At 43.8% G+C, this 16,142-nt stretch overlaps 1 protein-coding gene across 2 annotated transcripts in view; it reads left to right on the top strand.

The window, feature by feature from the left end:
• The window catches only part of LOC106585191 (ephrin-A5b), a 112,671-nt gene extending 100,462 nt beyond the window's left edge, over window positions 1-12,209 (top strand). Inside the window, exons 3-5 of one of the 2 annotated variants that reach the window (XM_014171126.2) lie at window positions 8,455-8,520; window positions 8,893-8,973; window positions 11,219-12,209. In XM_014171126.2, the coding sequence (XP_014026601.1) occupies window positions 8,455-8,520; window positions 8,893-8,973; window positions 11,219-11,346 (275 nt within the window). In that variant the 3' untranslated portion in view covers window positions 11,347-12,209. The remainder of the gene's footprint in view (window positions 1-8,454; window positions 8,521-8,892; window positions 8,974-11,218) is intronic. The other variant, XM_014171127.2, reaches the window with a different exon arrangement.
• The last annotated feature ends 3,933 nt before the right edge of the window (window positions 12,210-16,142 follow it).

The following is a 16,142-nucleotide window of genomic DNA, read 5'->3' as shown; positions in this document are numbered from 1 at the left end:
CAACTACCTTATACACGCAAATGTAAAGGAATGAATAAGAATATGTACATATAAATACATGGATGAGCAATGGCCGTGTGGCATAGGCAAGATGCAGTAGATGGTATAGAGGACAGTGTATACATATGAGATGAGTAATGTTGGGAATGTAAACATTATATAAAGTGGCATTGCTTCAAGTGACTAGTGATACATTTATTACATCCAATTTTTTATTATTAAAGTGGCTAGAGATTTGAGTCAGTATGTTGGCAGCAGCCACTCAATGTTAGTGATGGCTGTTTAACTGTGGCTGTTTAACAGTCTGATTGCCTTAGGAGCTGCGATAGAAGCTGTTTTTCAGTCTCTCGGTCCCAGCTTTGATGCACCTGTACTGACCTCGCCTTCTGGATGATAGCAGTGTGAACAGGCAGTGGCTCGGGTGGTTGTTGTCCTTGATGATCTTTTTGGCCTTCCTGTGACATCGGGTGCTGTAGGTGTCCTGGAGGGCAGGTAGTTTGCCCCCGGTGATGCGTTGTGCAGACCTCACTCCTCTCTGGAGACCCTTACGGTTGTGGGCTGTGCAGTTGCCATACCAGGCTCCCTCTGCTGTTTCCTGAAGTCCATGATCATCTCCTTTGTTTTGTTGACGTTGAGTGTGAGATTATTTTCCTGACACCACACTCCGAGGGCCCTCACCTCCTCCCTGTAGGCCGTCTCGTCGTTGTTGGTAATCAAGCCTACCACTGTAGTGTCGTCTGCAAACTTGATGATTGAGTTGGAGGCGTGCATGGCCACGCAGTCATGGGTGGTGAACAGGGAGTACAGGAGTGGGCAGAAAATGCACCCTTGTGGGGCCCCAGTGATGAGGATCAGTGGGGTGGAGATGTTTTTTCTTACCCTCACCACCTGGGGGCGGCCCGTCAGAAAGTCCAGGACCCAGTTGCACAGGGCGGGTTCGAGACCCAGGGTTTCGAGCTTAATGACGAGTTTGGAGGGTACTATGGTGTTAAATGTTGAGCTGTAATCGAGATGACACCATTCTGTATACTTCTGGCCCTTCTTTGGACACTGTGTTAACTAACCTCAAGACGAGCTTCAATGTCATACAACTCTCCTTCCGTGGCCTCCAACTGCTCTTAAATGCAAGTAAAACTAAATGCATGCTTTTCAACCGATCGCTGCCCACACCTGCCCGCCCGTCCAGCATCACTACTCTGGACGGTTCTGACTTAGAATATGTGGACAACTACAAATACCTAGGTGTCTGGTTAGACTGTAAACTCTCCTTCCAGACTCACATTAAACATCTCCAATCCAAAATGAAATCTAGAATCGGCTTCCTATTTTGCAATAAAGCCTCCTTCACTCATGCTGCCAAACATACCCTCGTAAAACTGACTATCCTACTGATCCTTGACTTCGGCAATGTCATTTACAAAATAGCCTCCAACACTCAACTCAGCAAATTGGATGCAGTCTATCACAGTGCCATCCGTTTTGTCACCAAAGCCCCATATACTACCCAGCACTGCGACCTGTATGCTCTCGTTGGCTGGCCCTCGCTTCATATTCGTCGCCAAACCCACTGGCTCCAGGTCATCTGTAAGTCTTTGCTAGGTAAAGCCCCGCCTTATCTCAGCTCACTGGTCACCATAGCAGCACCCACCCGTAGCACGCTCCAGAAGGTATATTTATGAACATTTGAACATCTTGGCCATGTTCTGTTATAATCTCCACCCGGCACAGCCAGAAGAGGACTGGCCACCCCTCGGTTTCTTCCTAGGTTTTGGCCTTTCTAGGGAGTTTTTCCTAGCCACCGTGCTTCTACACCTGCATTGCTTGCTGTTTGGGGTTTTAGGCTGGGTTTCTGTACAGCACTTTGATATATCAGCTGATGTAAGAAGGGCTATATAAATACATTTGATTTGAAATTTGATTTGATATATTTCACTGGTCACACCCAAAGCCAATTCCTCCTTCGGCCGCCTTTCCTTCCAGTTCTCTGCTGCCAATGACTGGAACGAACTGCAAAAATCATTGAAGCTGGAGACTCATATCTCCCTCACTAGCTTTAAGAACCAGCTGTCAGAGCAGCTCACAGATCACTGCAACTGTACATAGCTCACTGTTATTTAAAACATTTTTTTTGCTCCTTTGCACCCCAGTATCTCTACTTGCACACTAATCTTATGCACATCCATCACTCCAGTGTTTAATTGCTATATTGGAATTATTTCGCCACTATGGCCTATTTATTGCCTTACCTCCCTTGTCCTACCTCATTTGCACACATTGTATATAGACTTTTTTTATTGTATTATCGACTGTATGCTAGTTTGTTCCATGTGTATCTGTTTGTGTCGCACTGCTTTGCTTTATCTTGGCCAGGTCGCAGTTGCAAATGAGAACTTGTTCTCAACTAGCCTACCTGGTTAAATAAAGATGAAATAAATAAAATTTTAAAAAATGATGACGGAAGTGAGTGCTACGGGTGTCACGAACGTTTAAAGGAGCGGACCAAGGCGCAGCGTGAGTTGAGTTCCACATCCTTTATTATATAGTGAAACTACAAAAACAATAAACAAACATAAAACGAACATGAAAGCCGTAGTGCAAAACACACTAACACAAACAATATCCCACAAAGCAGGTGGGAACAGAGAACCCTTAAGTATAATCCCCAATTAGAGACAACGAACATCAGCTGCCTCTAATTGGGAACCATACTAAGAGCACCAACATAGAAATGAAAAGACTAGAACACCCCCTAGTCACGCCCTGACCTACAACACCATAGAGAACCAAGGGCTCTCTATGGTCAGGGCGTGACAACGGGGCGATAGTCGTTTAGCTCAGTTATCTTAGCTTTCTTGGGAACAGGAACAATGGTGGCCCTCTTGAAGCATGTGGGAACAGCAGACTGGGATAGGGTATTGATTGAATATGTCCGTAAACAGCCAGCTGGTGGTGCATGCTCTGAGGACGTGGCTAGGGATGCCGTCTGGGCCGGCAGCCTTACTAGGGTTAACACGTTTAAATGTTTTACTCACGTTGGCTGCGGTGAAGGAGAGCCCATAGGTTTTGGTAGCGGGCCGTGTCAGTGGCACTGTATTGTCCTCAAAGCGAGCAAAGAAGTTGTTTAATTTGTCTGGGAGCAAGACATCGGTGTCTGCGACGGTGCTGGTTTTCCTTTTGTAAAACGTGATTGACTGTAGACCCTGCCACATACGTCTTGTGTCTGAGCCGTTGAATTGTGACTCTAATTTGTCTCTATGCTGATGCTAAGCTTGTTTGATTGCGTTGCGGAGGGAATCGCTACATTGTTTTGTATTCGGTCATGTCTCCGGTCACCTTGCCATGATTAAAAGCAGTGGTTCACGCTTTCAGTTTTGCGCGAATGCTGCCATCAATCCATGGTTTCTGTTTGGGGAAGGTTTTAATCACCGTGGGTACAACATCACCAAGCCCACCAAATCACCGGAAATACATCAATGTTGTTGTCTGAGGCTATCCAGAGCATATCCCAGTCCTTGTGATCGAATCAATCTTAAAGCGTGGAATCCTATTGGTCGGACCAGCGTTGAACAGACCTGAGCACGGGCATTACCTCTTTTATTTTATGTCTATAGGCTGGGAGCAACAAAATGGAGTCGTGGTCAGGTTTGCCGAAAGGAGGGCGAGGAAGGGCTTTGTATGCGTCACGGAAGTAAGAATAGCAATGATGATAAAATATAGGGAGCCTTGTTTTCAGATTAGCTTCGTTCAAATCCCCAGCTACAATAAATGCAGCCTCAGGATATATGGTTTCCAGTTTACATAGTCCAATGAAGTTCTTTCAGGGCAGTCAATGTGTCTGCTTGGGGGAGGGGGGGGGGCGGGATATCCACGGCTGTGATTATAATCAAAGAGAATTCTCTTGGTGGATAATGCGGTCGGCAGTTGATTGTAAGGAATTCTAGGTCAGGTGAACAAAAGGACTTGAGTTCCTGTATGTTGTTATGATCACACCATGACTCATTAATCATAAGGCATACACCCCCGTCCTTCTTCTTACCAGAGAGATGTTTGTTTCTGTCGGCGCAATGCGTGAAGAAACCGGATGGCTGTACCGGCTCTGATAACATGTTCTGAGTGAGCCATGTTTCCGTGAAACAGAGAATGTTACAATCTCTGATGTCTCTCAGGAAGGCAACCCTTGCTCGAATTATATCTACCTTGTTGTCAAGAGACTGGACATTGGCGAGTAGTATACTCGGGAGCGTGAGCGATGTGCCCATCTACGGAGCCAGACCAGAAGGCCGCTCCGTCTGCCCCTTCTGCGGTGCCGTTGTTTTGGGTCGCCTATTGGGATCTGATCCATTGTCCTGGGTGGTGGTCCAAACAGAGGATCCGATTCGGGAAAGTCATATTCCTGGTCGTAATGTTGGTAAGTTGACGTTGCTCTTATATCCAATAGTTCTTCCCGGCTGTATGTAATAAAACGTAACATTTCCCGCGGTAACAATGTAAGAAATAATACATAAAAAAAGAAATACTGCATAGTTTCCTAAGAATGCGAAGCAAGGCGACCATCTCTGTCGGCACCATCTTTTTAGCCTTTTTAGCGAATACAAGCAGTGTTGCTATTACGATCAAGCGTCTCTCTATTATGCGTGGGAATACTTGGGAACAGATTTTCAAAATTAAAATCACTTGTAGCTGATTTCCTGGTGTTTTTCCAGTCTTTTATGTCCAATAATGAGTTTTATTTCCTGCTCAATAAACTTAGGGGGCCAAATAAAACCACCCATGGGCCAAATTCAGACCGCAGGCCACCCGTTGGGGAACCCTGCTGTAGGTGGTGGATGGGATGTACGATCATACGATCGATCATAAATCACTTTGCAAGAGATATAATGACAAGAAGAGCTATATCGATGTAATCCATCATAATTACTAACCATAAACGTAATCATTTGAAATTATTGCGTTATTGCCTTGTCTAATCTCTCCAATATTGTCCAAAATAATAATTATATGATTTCTAAGCCTATCATCCGCATTGTGCTTGCTAATCTGAAATGATGAGGAGTTGGAAGTATCAAAGCTGGACTATGGTTCACTGGCCATGAAAGCCCCCAAATGACTTTGGATTTAGGGAAAAAACAGATGGAAAATAATTGCCAAAGCCTCTTTGACTGGCTTCATTAACTCACAGCTTTTACTATTTTTTTCAGCTACATACTGAAACTACCTCGTAAAAATGATAATAATGTTGCATAATAATACCCAATAAGGTAACTCACGAACAAACTTAATTTCCCTCCCTTTCCAAACACATAATGTTGCCATTTTGTATCCATTGTTATGTTTCATATTGTAAGTAAGCCAAAGGAAATGTGTTTTCCAGATAACATTACAATTGCGGCGTGGCAGAGATTGAAACAATATCTCATTTAATCCACCCTAAGCACACCTGTTTGTTCTTGCGTAATTGGATTCTGGTTCATTCCATTTGCCTTAATGCACCTGCATTATGCAGTGTACTGAGGGGACCAGTCATTGACAGCCAGGGGACATCGCTCTGAGGAGTAACCCAACCTGGTCCTCTGTTTCTGGGGCATCCTTTCAGTGCCTCTGCCTTTCAAAGGCATCAGCCTGGATGGATGGATGGATGGCTGGGGCTTGGGCTTGATGGGAACCAGAATAGCAGGTGTTGATGTTAGTGCCTGACAAGAACAATAAGCTGCCCCAGCCCCTGCATGGTAATCCAAAATAAACAGGCTCTGGCGTGGACGGCGCGGGCTCTGAGGGCGGAGGGGTCCTCATCAAGCCCAAAGAATGTATAGCTGCTACAAGGAAGGAATGCAGTGCAGCTAAATCTTCCCTTCGTAGTTTACGAACGATGAAAACCTTTCCAACGAATGCATATTTAACACTAAACCACGGCAAAGAAGTTTCCTTTCCTTGTCCGCTTTCTATAATTTTCACAGTTATGAAAGGGCTTGATAGATGAAGAAGTATTATGTAACTCTATCCTTTCATATCAGTGGTTAGAGAGATAAAGAGGTAAATTGCCAGTAATCCCCAGTATTGGGACAGATAGTACTGCATATTTTGTCTTCCATGCACTTAATTATTTTCTGTTTGTGTGGGTGGCAAATAGCTTACAGATGGCAAAGAGAGGCTCCCACATGGAGTGTATTCTGCCACTTTCATCAAGCTCATCACGTTTGATCTGTCATATGAGTTAAGTGGTTGGTGTGGATAGCCCTGACTCAACTCCACCCACACAGAGATGAAGATGAAGATAAGACATTTTGGATTTCAGCAGGGCCCTGTGTGTGTGTGTGTGTGTGTGTGTGTGTGTGTGTGTGTGTGTGTGTGTGTGTGTGTGTGTGTGTGTGTGTGTGTGTGTGTGTGTGTGTGTGTGTGTGTGTGTGTGTGTGTGTGTGTGTGTGTGTGTGTGTGTGTGTGTGTGAGAGAATGGGAGTGAAAAAGGGTGAGTGAGCAACCGGAAAAGGCGAGGGAGGGTAGCCAACGTTCATTAATGTGTCACTCTGCCATGCTCGCCGTGTTAAGACACTGCTTTTTTATTTTCTCTCATCTCTCCTTCATCCCTCCTTCATCCCTCCTTCGTCGGCTCTGTGTGAACTGATGTGAGCAAGACACCATTTGGAGCTCCGCTCTCCTCCCACACACGTTTACATTCAGCTGATGAGCCAACGGTGTCACACACTACAAGAGAGAATGCGAAAGAGAGGAGGAAGTTAGGGAGATGGTTTTGCCAGTGCGTATACAGCACGTCTGATGAGCTGAGAACATCAAAACCTAAGACGGAGAAGAAGGGAAATGGAAAAAGAGAATGAAATATAGCTGTGCCCTAGAGGAATAGATCTCCATCTCTTTTCCGTTGCTATTAGACTGTCTCTTTTATGTGCTAGAACGATAAGAGGACTTGGGAGACTGCTTTTTCCTAATGCCCCACATTCTGTTGTTGTCTTTGTAAAAGGGAATAAATGCTCAGAGCGCTGCCCAGAGCGCTGCTCAGAGTGCTGCCCAGAGCGCTGCCCAGAGCGCTGTGTGAAGAGGCCTGTTCCAATGTAAAGCACACGGCAGAGAGACAATAGCCTGCTCTGCTCTGTGACTTGTTCAATGATTAGATAAACCGTAGATGAGACAGATCCAGGGAATGTGTATACATGTGTGTGTTCAAAGAGGAAAACAGCAGAGAGGAGAGAGCCTCATCTAGAGAGGACGGGATAGATATATAAATAGAAAGAAAGAGAGTGATAGATCAGGGTAAGGATCAGTGAGGAGGCGATGACAGACCCCGAATCCCAAATGGCGGGCCAGGGATACGCTTGACTTCATCTCATCTGCTGGGGAATGATGCTCAGATGACACAAAATGGTGCCCAGAGAAGCCGTTACTGGAAGTCACAGAGGAGGCTGTTGTGGAAGGAACTGGGCATGAAGACTTAGGAGAAGTATATTTGATTGTCTTCTTCTGTAGAAGAAGGTAATAAAATAGGAGGCGCAATGTACAGATGTTCTCTTTTCAACATGGGTGTTAAGACATGAAGAACACGCAATGTATTTTTAACTATTTTCTGTGGCAGGGATGGATGTGATTGTCACACACACAGTCCACACAACCCCTGTTTTACCCTCTTACAGGAGACATCACCTGCTCAGCTACCAAGCCGTTAGTGTTGATGGCCAACCAGCGACACACACACTGGCTATTTTATAAAGCAATCCTGCCCGCAGTAGCCTAATACACACGCACACACATGCACACACACAGTTTTGTATTGCTATCCTTGTGGGGACCAAAGAATTGATTCCCATCCAAAATCCTTTTTTCCCTAACCCTAAATCTAACCCCAACCTTAACCTTTAACCATAACCCTAAACTTAACGCTAAGACTAAACTTAACCCCAAACACATAACCCTAAAACTGTACCTAACCCTATCTCCTAACCCTAAACCTAACCGTAACCCCTAACCCTGACCTCAATTCTAACCGTAACCCTAATTGTAACGCTAAACCTAACCCCTAAGCCTAAAATAGCTTTTTTCCTCGTGGGGACAGTCAAAATGTCCCCACTTGTCCTTATTCACTATCCTTGTGAGGACTTCTGGTACCCACAATGATAGTCAAACAAAAACACACACAAACACACAATCTCTGGAGTGACCTAGACTGTCTGAAAAATCTTTCCGACCACCAGTCCAATAGCCCCGTGACAACACCTACCAAATCCACTTAGCAGCCAGCATGAGCACAATGAACTATCCGGACACTTGCTCAGAGTCATATTACAAAGGCAAGATGAAATTGAACTCTGCTCTCTGTTGGTGCAGAAAATATTGTGTTGAACAGTATGTTGCAGTCCTTTGAAAAGAGGACAATTGTGTTTGAAAATGTTTTAAGATGTACTGTAGTAGCATTGTCTTTATCCGTGTTCTTGTGTCCTTGTTTTCCAGCCTCCACTATCGCCGAGAACGGAAGAAGAACATGCCTGAAACTCAAAGTTTTCGTCCGACCGTCAAGTAAGTCTCTCCAGCTGCAACAGAAACATTGACATGGAGCCTGTTTAACACTCGTGATGTATTTTCCCTGCTCTCAATACTTGAACGCCTTCTGAATGACTCCTTGCTCTCTGTTGAACATGTCAGTTTCATATCTCATGACAGCTCCTATATTGTTAACCTATGGCAGTGGCTACCATTGTTTCTGTCCAAAGACAAGTGAAAGAATGAACGATTTGAATGAAATGAATTGCACACGTCTTGTGAATGCTGTCATGAGCTTGGGGCTTGGGGATCTTTGTTTTAAGGATGGGTAGTTTGGGGGGGGGGTGTCACTAACCTATTTGGCTTATTATCTCTAATGACATCTATTATCTCTATTTCTATCTCTAGACAACTGCGTGAAAACTATAGGCGTACATGACCGTGTTTTTGACGTTAACGACAAAGTAGACAATTCATTAGAACCCCGAGGTTAGTATGGCTTTCTGCATTCATGTACTTCTGTCTGTCCCCCTTGCACGCACGCACACACACACACACACACACACACACACACACACACACACACACACACACACACACACACACACACACACACACACACACACACACACACACACACACACACACACACACATATCCCTTCCTCTCTTTCTCTCTTTTTCTGCGCTGATTGATCCATCTACAGATGTAGGCTCTTCATTTGAGCCAGTATGCTACAGCTGGAAAATAATCCCGCAGCAACAGAAAATGTTTTTGTCAGGGTTAATACATTTTTCATCATGGCAAATCAAGTCTGAAATTTCAAAGTGGAAATTATAAACTTTAGAAGCCTTTTTAAAACTGAAATACACTACACGTTTGTATTTCCTGCTGTGCAGGAAAATTCTCGGCAACAAAAAAGGGATCAAATTAAGATCCTACATCTGTATGCTCTCCCAGCATGGATGTCATGTTAAAATGTTCATGCTACTGCGTTGTTGTGTTGCTGCTAGCTGTTGCCAGTTGTATTTTGCTGGTGATATGGTCTATGTTTGCATGTGTCATACGACATATACCCCATTTGTCCCTGGTAAAACTCCTCATGTCTCATGTCAGCATATAACATAGGCTACTTGTGTCCGAACACAGAGGCTGCGTTTAGACAGGCAGCCCAATCTTACCTTTTTTCCACTAATTGGTATCACATCAGATCTTTTCACAACAGATCTTTTTCAGGGAGTGATCTGATTGTTCAAAAGACAAAATGGTGAAAAAAAGAACAGAATTGGGTGGCCTGCAGCCAAAGAATTTCTGGGGCTGCTATATATCCTCGATTCAATGTATTCCTCCAGTTTGCTTTAATTGAACTGTGAGCTGTGTTTCACATATGTTCAATCTGAGGAACATGATGTGCAATATTGAAAAATAAATATTTTCACAATAGAGTCCATTAATGCTGAAGTCTATTGAAATCCTGACTATTGATTCCATGGCCTTTTCTACCTCCCGTCTTCATTTCAATTGACTCTATTCTACTCTTCTAAGAACCCAAGGCTTTATTATGACTGAATGCAAGCTCATACTCTAACCCTCTGTCAGCTAGCTGCATTTTCACTCACTCACTCACTCACTCACTCACTCACTCACTCACTCACTCACTCACTCACTCACTCACTCACTCACTCACTCACTCACTCACACACACATTGCTCTCTAATTCCTGCTCTGGATTACCCCAAGGAGACACAACATATACACACTGACTCTGCGAATAAATAAACCTCTGTCAAAATGCGTTTTATGAATCACATTTGTCATCGCATTAAGCAATTACAGTTTTCTGAAATGTATATTTACGTCTGGGAGTTGGAGAATATTACATTTTCTATATTTATTCATGGAAGCCGTTCACCGTACCCTGGTGATCAGGGTTTATCACTAGCTGTCACCTCGTCTGACACACACACAAACACACACACACACACACACACACACACACACACACACACACACACACACACACACACACACACACACACACACACACACACACACACACACACACACACACACACACACAAGCACACAAGCACACAAGCACACACATACACTCTCTCTCTCTCTCTCTCTCTCTCACGCTCACACGTGCACGCACACAAGCTTGGGGAGTCGGGCGTTTAGATTTATTAAGGTCAGAGACCTAGACTGCCTCCATCTTCCTGCCTGCCTTAATGCCATCCCCAACCTATGTATCTCTGCCTCTCTCCCTTTATCTCTCTCAGCCCCACCCCCCTTACCCCTTTCGCTCTGTCTTATCTGTCTGTTTGTGTTACCCACCTGTGAGTGTGTGCGGGGGCAAGTCCTGTGCTCTGTGTGGCTCTGCATTGGCCCAGCTTGCTCCCTCAGTGTGCCGTTAGACAGGCCCATGGCTGCAAATTGATAACACTGCCAGTCAGCCTGGGGAGACTCTTAACCATGCCATTGAGCTTTAGAGGATGGGACTCACCAAGCAGAGTGGGCGGCCGGCTTGCTGGCTGGCTGATTTGTAACAGCAGCAGTAGCAGCAGCACATTGTGTACTGGTGTTATTTCAGCCATCATTTTGTTCTTAGTTGTAAGATATAGGCATTCCAAATAAAATAGAGAAAAACAAGCCACCATACATTGCCATGTTTGTGCATTGTGTATGTGTTGATAAACTCTGCTCATTTCACAATCTTCTCTTGTTCCCTTAGATGATACGAGTCACGAGTCGGCCGAACCTTCCAGGAGTGACGGCACAAATGCAGCGTCACACTCGCGGATAGCCAGACCACTTCTGGCTGCACTGCTAATCTGCCTAGCAACACTCTTCACCTTATAGCGCCTCCCCCTGTCCTGGACGGGAATTATACCCTGTGCGGCCTGAATCTGCCCAATGCTGAAGCTGGGGCTGGGGTGGGAGAATTGGGGGGGTTTGGGGTATTGAGAGTGGGCTTCATAAGAAACACTCTATTTTCTTCCAGATATTTAAGTGGTCTTTCTCCTTCAGTGAGTTTGTAAAAGTTGATGTTGGAAGCGGGAGAGACTGTTTCCCTCTTAAAACTGTCAACTAAGATGCCAAATCCCTGTTTTTGACACTTAGTGATTCTTGTTTTCCTATGACTTCTGACATCACTTTACGTCATGCTGATCCATTGTACCGCTCACATACACACACACACACACACATATAGGTACACACACCTACACACACACACTTTTACACTGACAGTTTAGCAGTAGCTCTTTTGGTAGGTTGTAAAGCAGTAATACACAGTATGTAATGGTGGTTTTAGCTCATATGTAGACAGAGAACAAGAGATCAGATATGGGTAGTACTCACATCTCCTAGTCTTTACAGATTCACCTCTCTCTGGACCAGGTGGATGTAGATAGGTGTTTTTTTTGTTGGGTTTTAGAGATAGAGGAGGGTCATGGGTATCAGTTGAGATACAAGCGTAGAACATGTTTAGTAGGAGGGTATGGGAATGAGTGAGCTGAGTTGGTTGAACTATTGTCGAGTCCCTTGGCCTCTTTGATGAAGGTTCGCTGTCATTTACCGTCCTTGTGTGTGTAGAGAATGGCCTGGTGCAGTCAAGAAAATGTTGCCTTGGCACACAAATAAAAGACAAATCAAACACTTTCGTTCAACACTTTGTGCACCGTTGCTAGAATAAAATATAAATTATTTGAACGATTACTCAATTTAAGAGTGGCAGACATGCAGGTCATTTTGTGTTTCATTCATTGACTTCATCTGTAGTTGCTCCTTTGTGCCAGATGATGCATTGTCAATAATTACAAGACTCTTAACTTCAAGCTTGAACCCTCACTGATTGCAGTTTAGATTCAGTTTGTTATAAAAACCATTTGAGAGTTGTTCCTTACATACTATGCCTTCTCTTGCTGATGTTCTGAATGTCATCTATGGTTAAAACAAAGACATGTATGTATGTATCAGAGTGTGGAGAGATGTTGTGTTGTTGAAAGGTTGTGTTAATGGTGGAGAGAAGAATGCGACTCTAGCTCTAGGGTCTGTATCAACAGCTAAGAAAGCTGCCTCTCTCGCCCTTTTCAAAATATCACTCCCCTACCACGCAGCTACATATTTTTCCGACAATTGCTTATCATTAGTTCACTTAAGATATGCTGCAAAACTTCACACGTGGAATTGTCTCTCAGCATAGCTATTCAGTATACCCATTAAGGAGGGATCAACAGTGTTGCTCTCCTGTATTTTTCCACAAGTCTTTACCACTCATGCATAACCACAACTTCAACTCTAACCACAGATTCAGCAGCCATTAGTCAAATAGCGCTCAGACGCTGTAGCTACAGTCCATTATAGCAGGCGGCCTGTTCTCCACTGACCAGACCACATTCATTTTACAACCGCATAATTCAATTTAATCAACTCGCAATGAGTATGTTAATAGAGAAAATATCCTTTAACATCGAGTTGGAATGCAGAGCAGTTTAGGCCACGTTTTGTTTAGCCTGCATTTCTACGTTGCACCGTTTTATAATGACATTCGACTTCATTAGACTCACACAGGCTCAGATGGTAGATTAACATAGCTGGAGAGATTTCAAATGGAAACACTGTTACAGATACATGAATGAGGTCTGTTGATACAGGTTTCCTTTCAGAGGACGGAGAGAGACAGAGAGCGAGACAGAGAGAGAGAGAGAGAGAGAGAGATGCGTGCCTAGTTACCGCTCCTACTGTTACGGGCTTAAGTGACTCTTTAATGAGGTTCAAAATGACAGGCATGCGGACCCCATGTTGTGGAGTAAAGGGAGTTATTTCTGGTATTAAAAATAGATGGTGGAAGGCCTGGGGGGTCTCCGGGGGGGGGTGTACGTTTCACCCTGTGTTTTTTAAAGCGTCAGTGACCTTGCAGTTAGAGAGGGCTGGTGAGTGAAGGAGATGGGGGAGAGAGAAATAAGGAGAGAAGGAGAGAGAAAGAAAGAGATGTGAAGGAGGAAAACAAGTTGCATAAATGACTGGAGTGCCTAACAAAAACCACCCAATACAACCTTTTTAAAAACACTAGATAAGATGGCATATACACATATGCTTAATGTACTACCGTTCTCCCCAAGGCATGTTATGATTTGTTTTGATTTATTCTGTTATTGATTTTTCTCGGCTGCCTTCTATATTCTTCTCCTGAAGGGTTGTGTGTGCTTTCGGCCGTATTTGTTTTCATACTATGGTAACAATGCTATTACAGTAGAATAGCAGCTCATCTTTGGGGAGTAACAGGAGATGACGCCATTTAATGAGGTACTAATTTTCACCAGAACACCACAGGGGATGGGCGCCATGTTCAATCCAAGATGGCCGCCTTTCATCAACAACGTTATAGCCTACACTTTTTTTTGGGAAGAGCAGCTTTAATTGTATTCTATTATAATTACCCGTACTACTCTTTATCATTAATGCTACTATTATTACCATGGTTTATTCTGTACACACGTTAACTTGGGAAATGAGGATCAACTTGTTAACTGGATACCGTGTATCCTGAGGTAGTCAACCATATAACAAGTAGTGTTAGATTAGTTACTGTTTTTGTACCTTTCTGGAGGACAAAAAAAAAAAATAGACACTTCATTGTTAAAACTATTATTATTGTTATGATGATGATTATTGTTAGCAAAAACTCTTGATGTAAATAGTGTTTGATATTAAAGTATTAATTTGATTCGTATGTCTTTTCTAAAAAACAAAACAATGAACACAGTAGAATCTCTGGATATTTGGGAGTATACACATGAAAAGTGCATTGTGAACTGTGATCTTCAATGCCTAGAAATTACAAGCTGTGCACATCTGTGCTTACTTGTGTGTACTTGTGCATGAGTACTTGTGTGTACCTTTGCACCTGTGCGTACCTGTGTACAGCTGGTTGGACTTAAAGCCAATGGGGGCCTCACCTGCTACATAGCTATGTTTCAACCAATCAATCAACAGCCACCGTCACCACTTCGTCACAAGGATCCATACAGAACAGACAGAGAGAACAGAACAGACGTGGACAAGATTAACAGTGTTTGTGCTTTTTCGCCTTCAACGTTTGATAGCATGTTGGCCAACCCAGAGTTTTGCCATGGCTGGACTTTTGGTTGGTTTTTAAATGGAAGGATCTTGCCAGTTTCATATGTGGCATGCGCATGGACTTGTTAAACGAAACATGTATAAAAAAAAAAAAAAAAGATGACATGTTTTTTTTTTCTCTTTTGTTTTTCTTTAGAACTTTGTTAAATGTAGGATTCTCCCTTTTTATTCCCCACTGTCATGTTGTGTGTTTTGCATCCCATTAAAATGAGGTCATCTGGCTGATGAGCTGTGTGGCTACAGAAACAGATGACGTGTACAGTACATAATGCAGGCTTGTTGTGGCGTTACAGAGCGGGGTGGAGTTACAGAGGGGGACGCTCATTAGTAGTCAAGATAATTGTTGTTTTCTTCCCCTTAACTTTGAGAATTAATCCTCTGGTAACTTTATACTGTTCTACCAAGTAGCTGTAGTCTGTCCATTGGGACTATTCATGCCCTGTTTAATGTGTGAGTGTGTTTGTGTACAGTATGTGTGGGAGAGAGAGTCTCTGTCATTGTGTGAGGAAGAGGTTTGTCTGTGCAAACTAGTTTGTGTGCATGTGTATTCGTAATGCATCTTACACCAGAATGTGCATGAGCGAGTACTCCAGCGTGCGTGGGGGTTTGTGTCTCATTTACTATTGCCGCATTGAATGGGAGACGCGGAAACTCTCTTTGGCAACAAATAGGTTTTCCCATGCCTTAGGCCAGAGCCATCTGTGTTCAACACCCCCTGCCATCCTCCCCAACCATGGAGTGGGTGTTGGCGGCACAAAGGTTACCCAGGGGCCTTTACTCTCTCCCTGTTTTGGAATTTGAACCCCCACCCGCCTCACCATAGCCTAGCAGCCAGACTACATATGTTAGCTAAGTCACTACTTGGTCTGGGTAGAAGTTGTCCGTTGGCACAGATCTAGGATCAGCTTACCCTCTCCCTAGCTCAACCTAAACCATTAGGGGGAAATGCTAAAACACTGGCTAGACTGATCTTAGATCAGACTGTAGGGCACATTTCCACCTACTCTCGTTCCCCATGTGGTGAGAACCACTCATTTGTGTGTGCATCAAATCCCATTGAGCGTACTCCTCTTGTGCTTGTAACCACCCCACCCCCTGCTCTCCCCCTCTCCTCCTCACCCCCTGCTCTCCCCCTCTCCTCTGATCCTCTTTGGGGGGCAGAAGTATCGACCGACCTGCTTTGTTTCCAGTATATAAACAAGAACGAAAAACTGACAAAAAATTATCAAAAAGGTCTGTATTTGTATATACACATGTCTGAGCAACTATGAATAATATTAATAAAATGGAAATACATTGCTTTGATGTTCTGCGTAGCTGTTCTTGTTTTTCCATTGGTTTGTTGATATAAGGGGTGTGCATGTTATCCAGGACTCATTATATAGGATCACGGTAGGTTGGATTGTAGACGGAAGCGCGCCATTAACTCCGCATGACAGATGTATTGTACGTAGAATTGTGACTAATTGGAGAGAAGATTGAGTCAAGCTTTACCTGGCAAGGATCTCCTCAAT

The sequence above is a fragment of the Salmo salar genome, chromosome ssa24 (genome assembly GCF_905237065.1).
Source record: "Salmo salar chromosome ssa24, Ssal_v3.1, whole genome shotgun sequence".
Classification (NCBI taxonomy): Eukaryota; Metazoa; Chordata; class Actinopteri; order Salmoniformes; family Salmonidae; genus Salmo; species Salmo salar.
The sequence above is the reverse complement of the archived record's forward strand: the minus strand, read 5'-3'. Positions and strand labels throughout refer to the sequence as shown.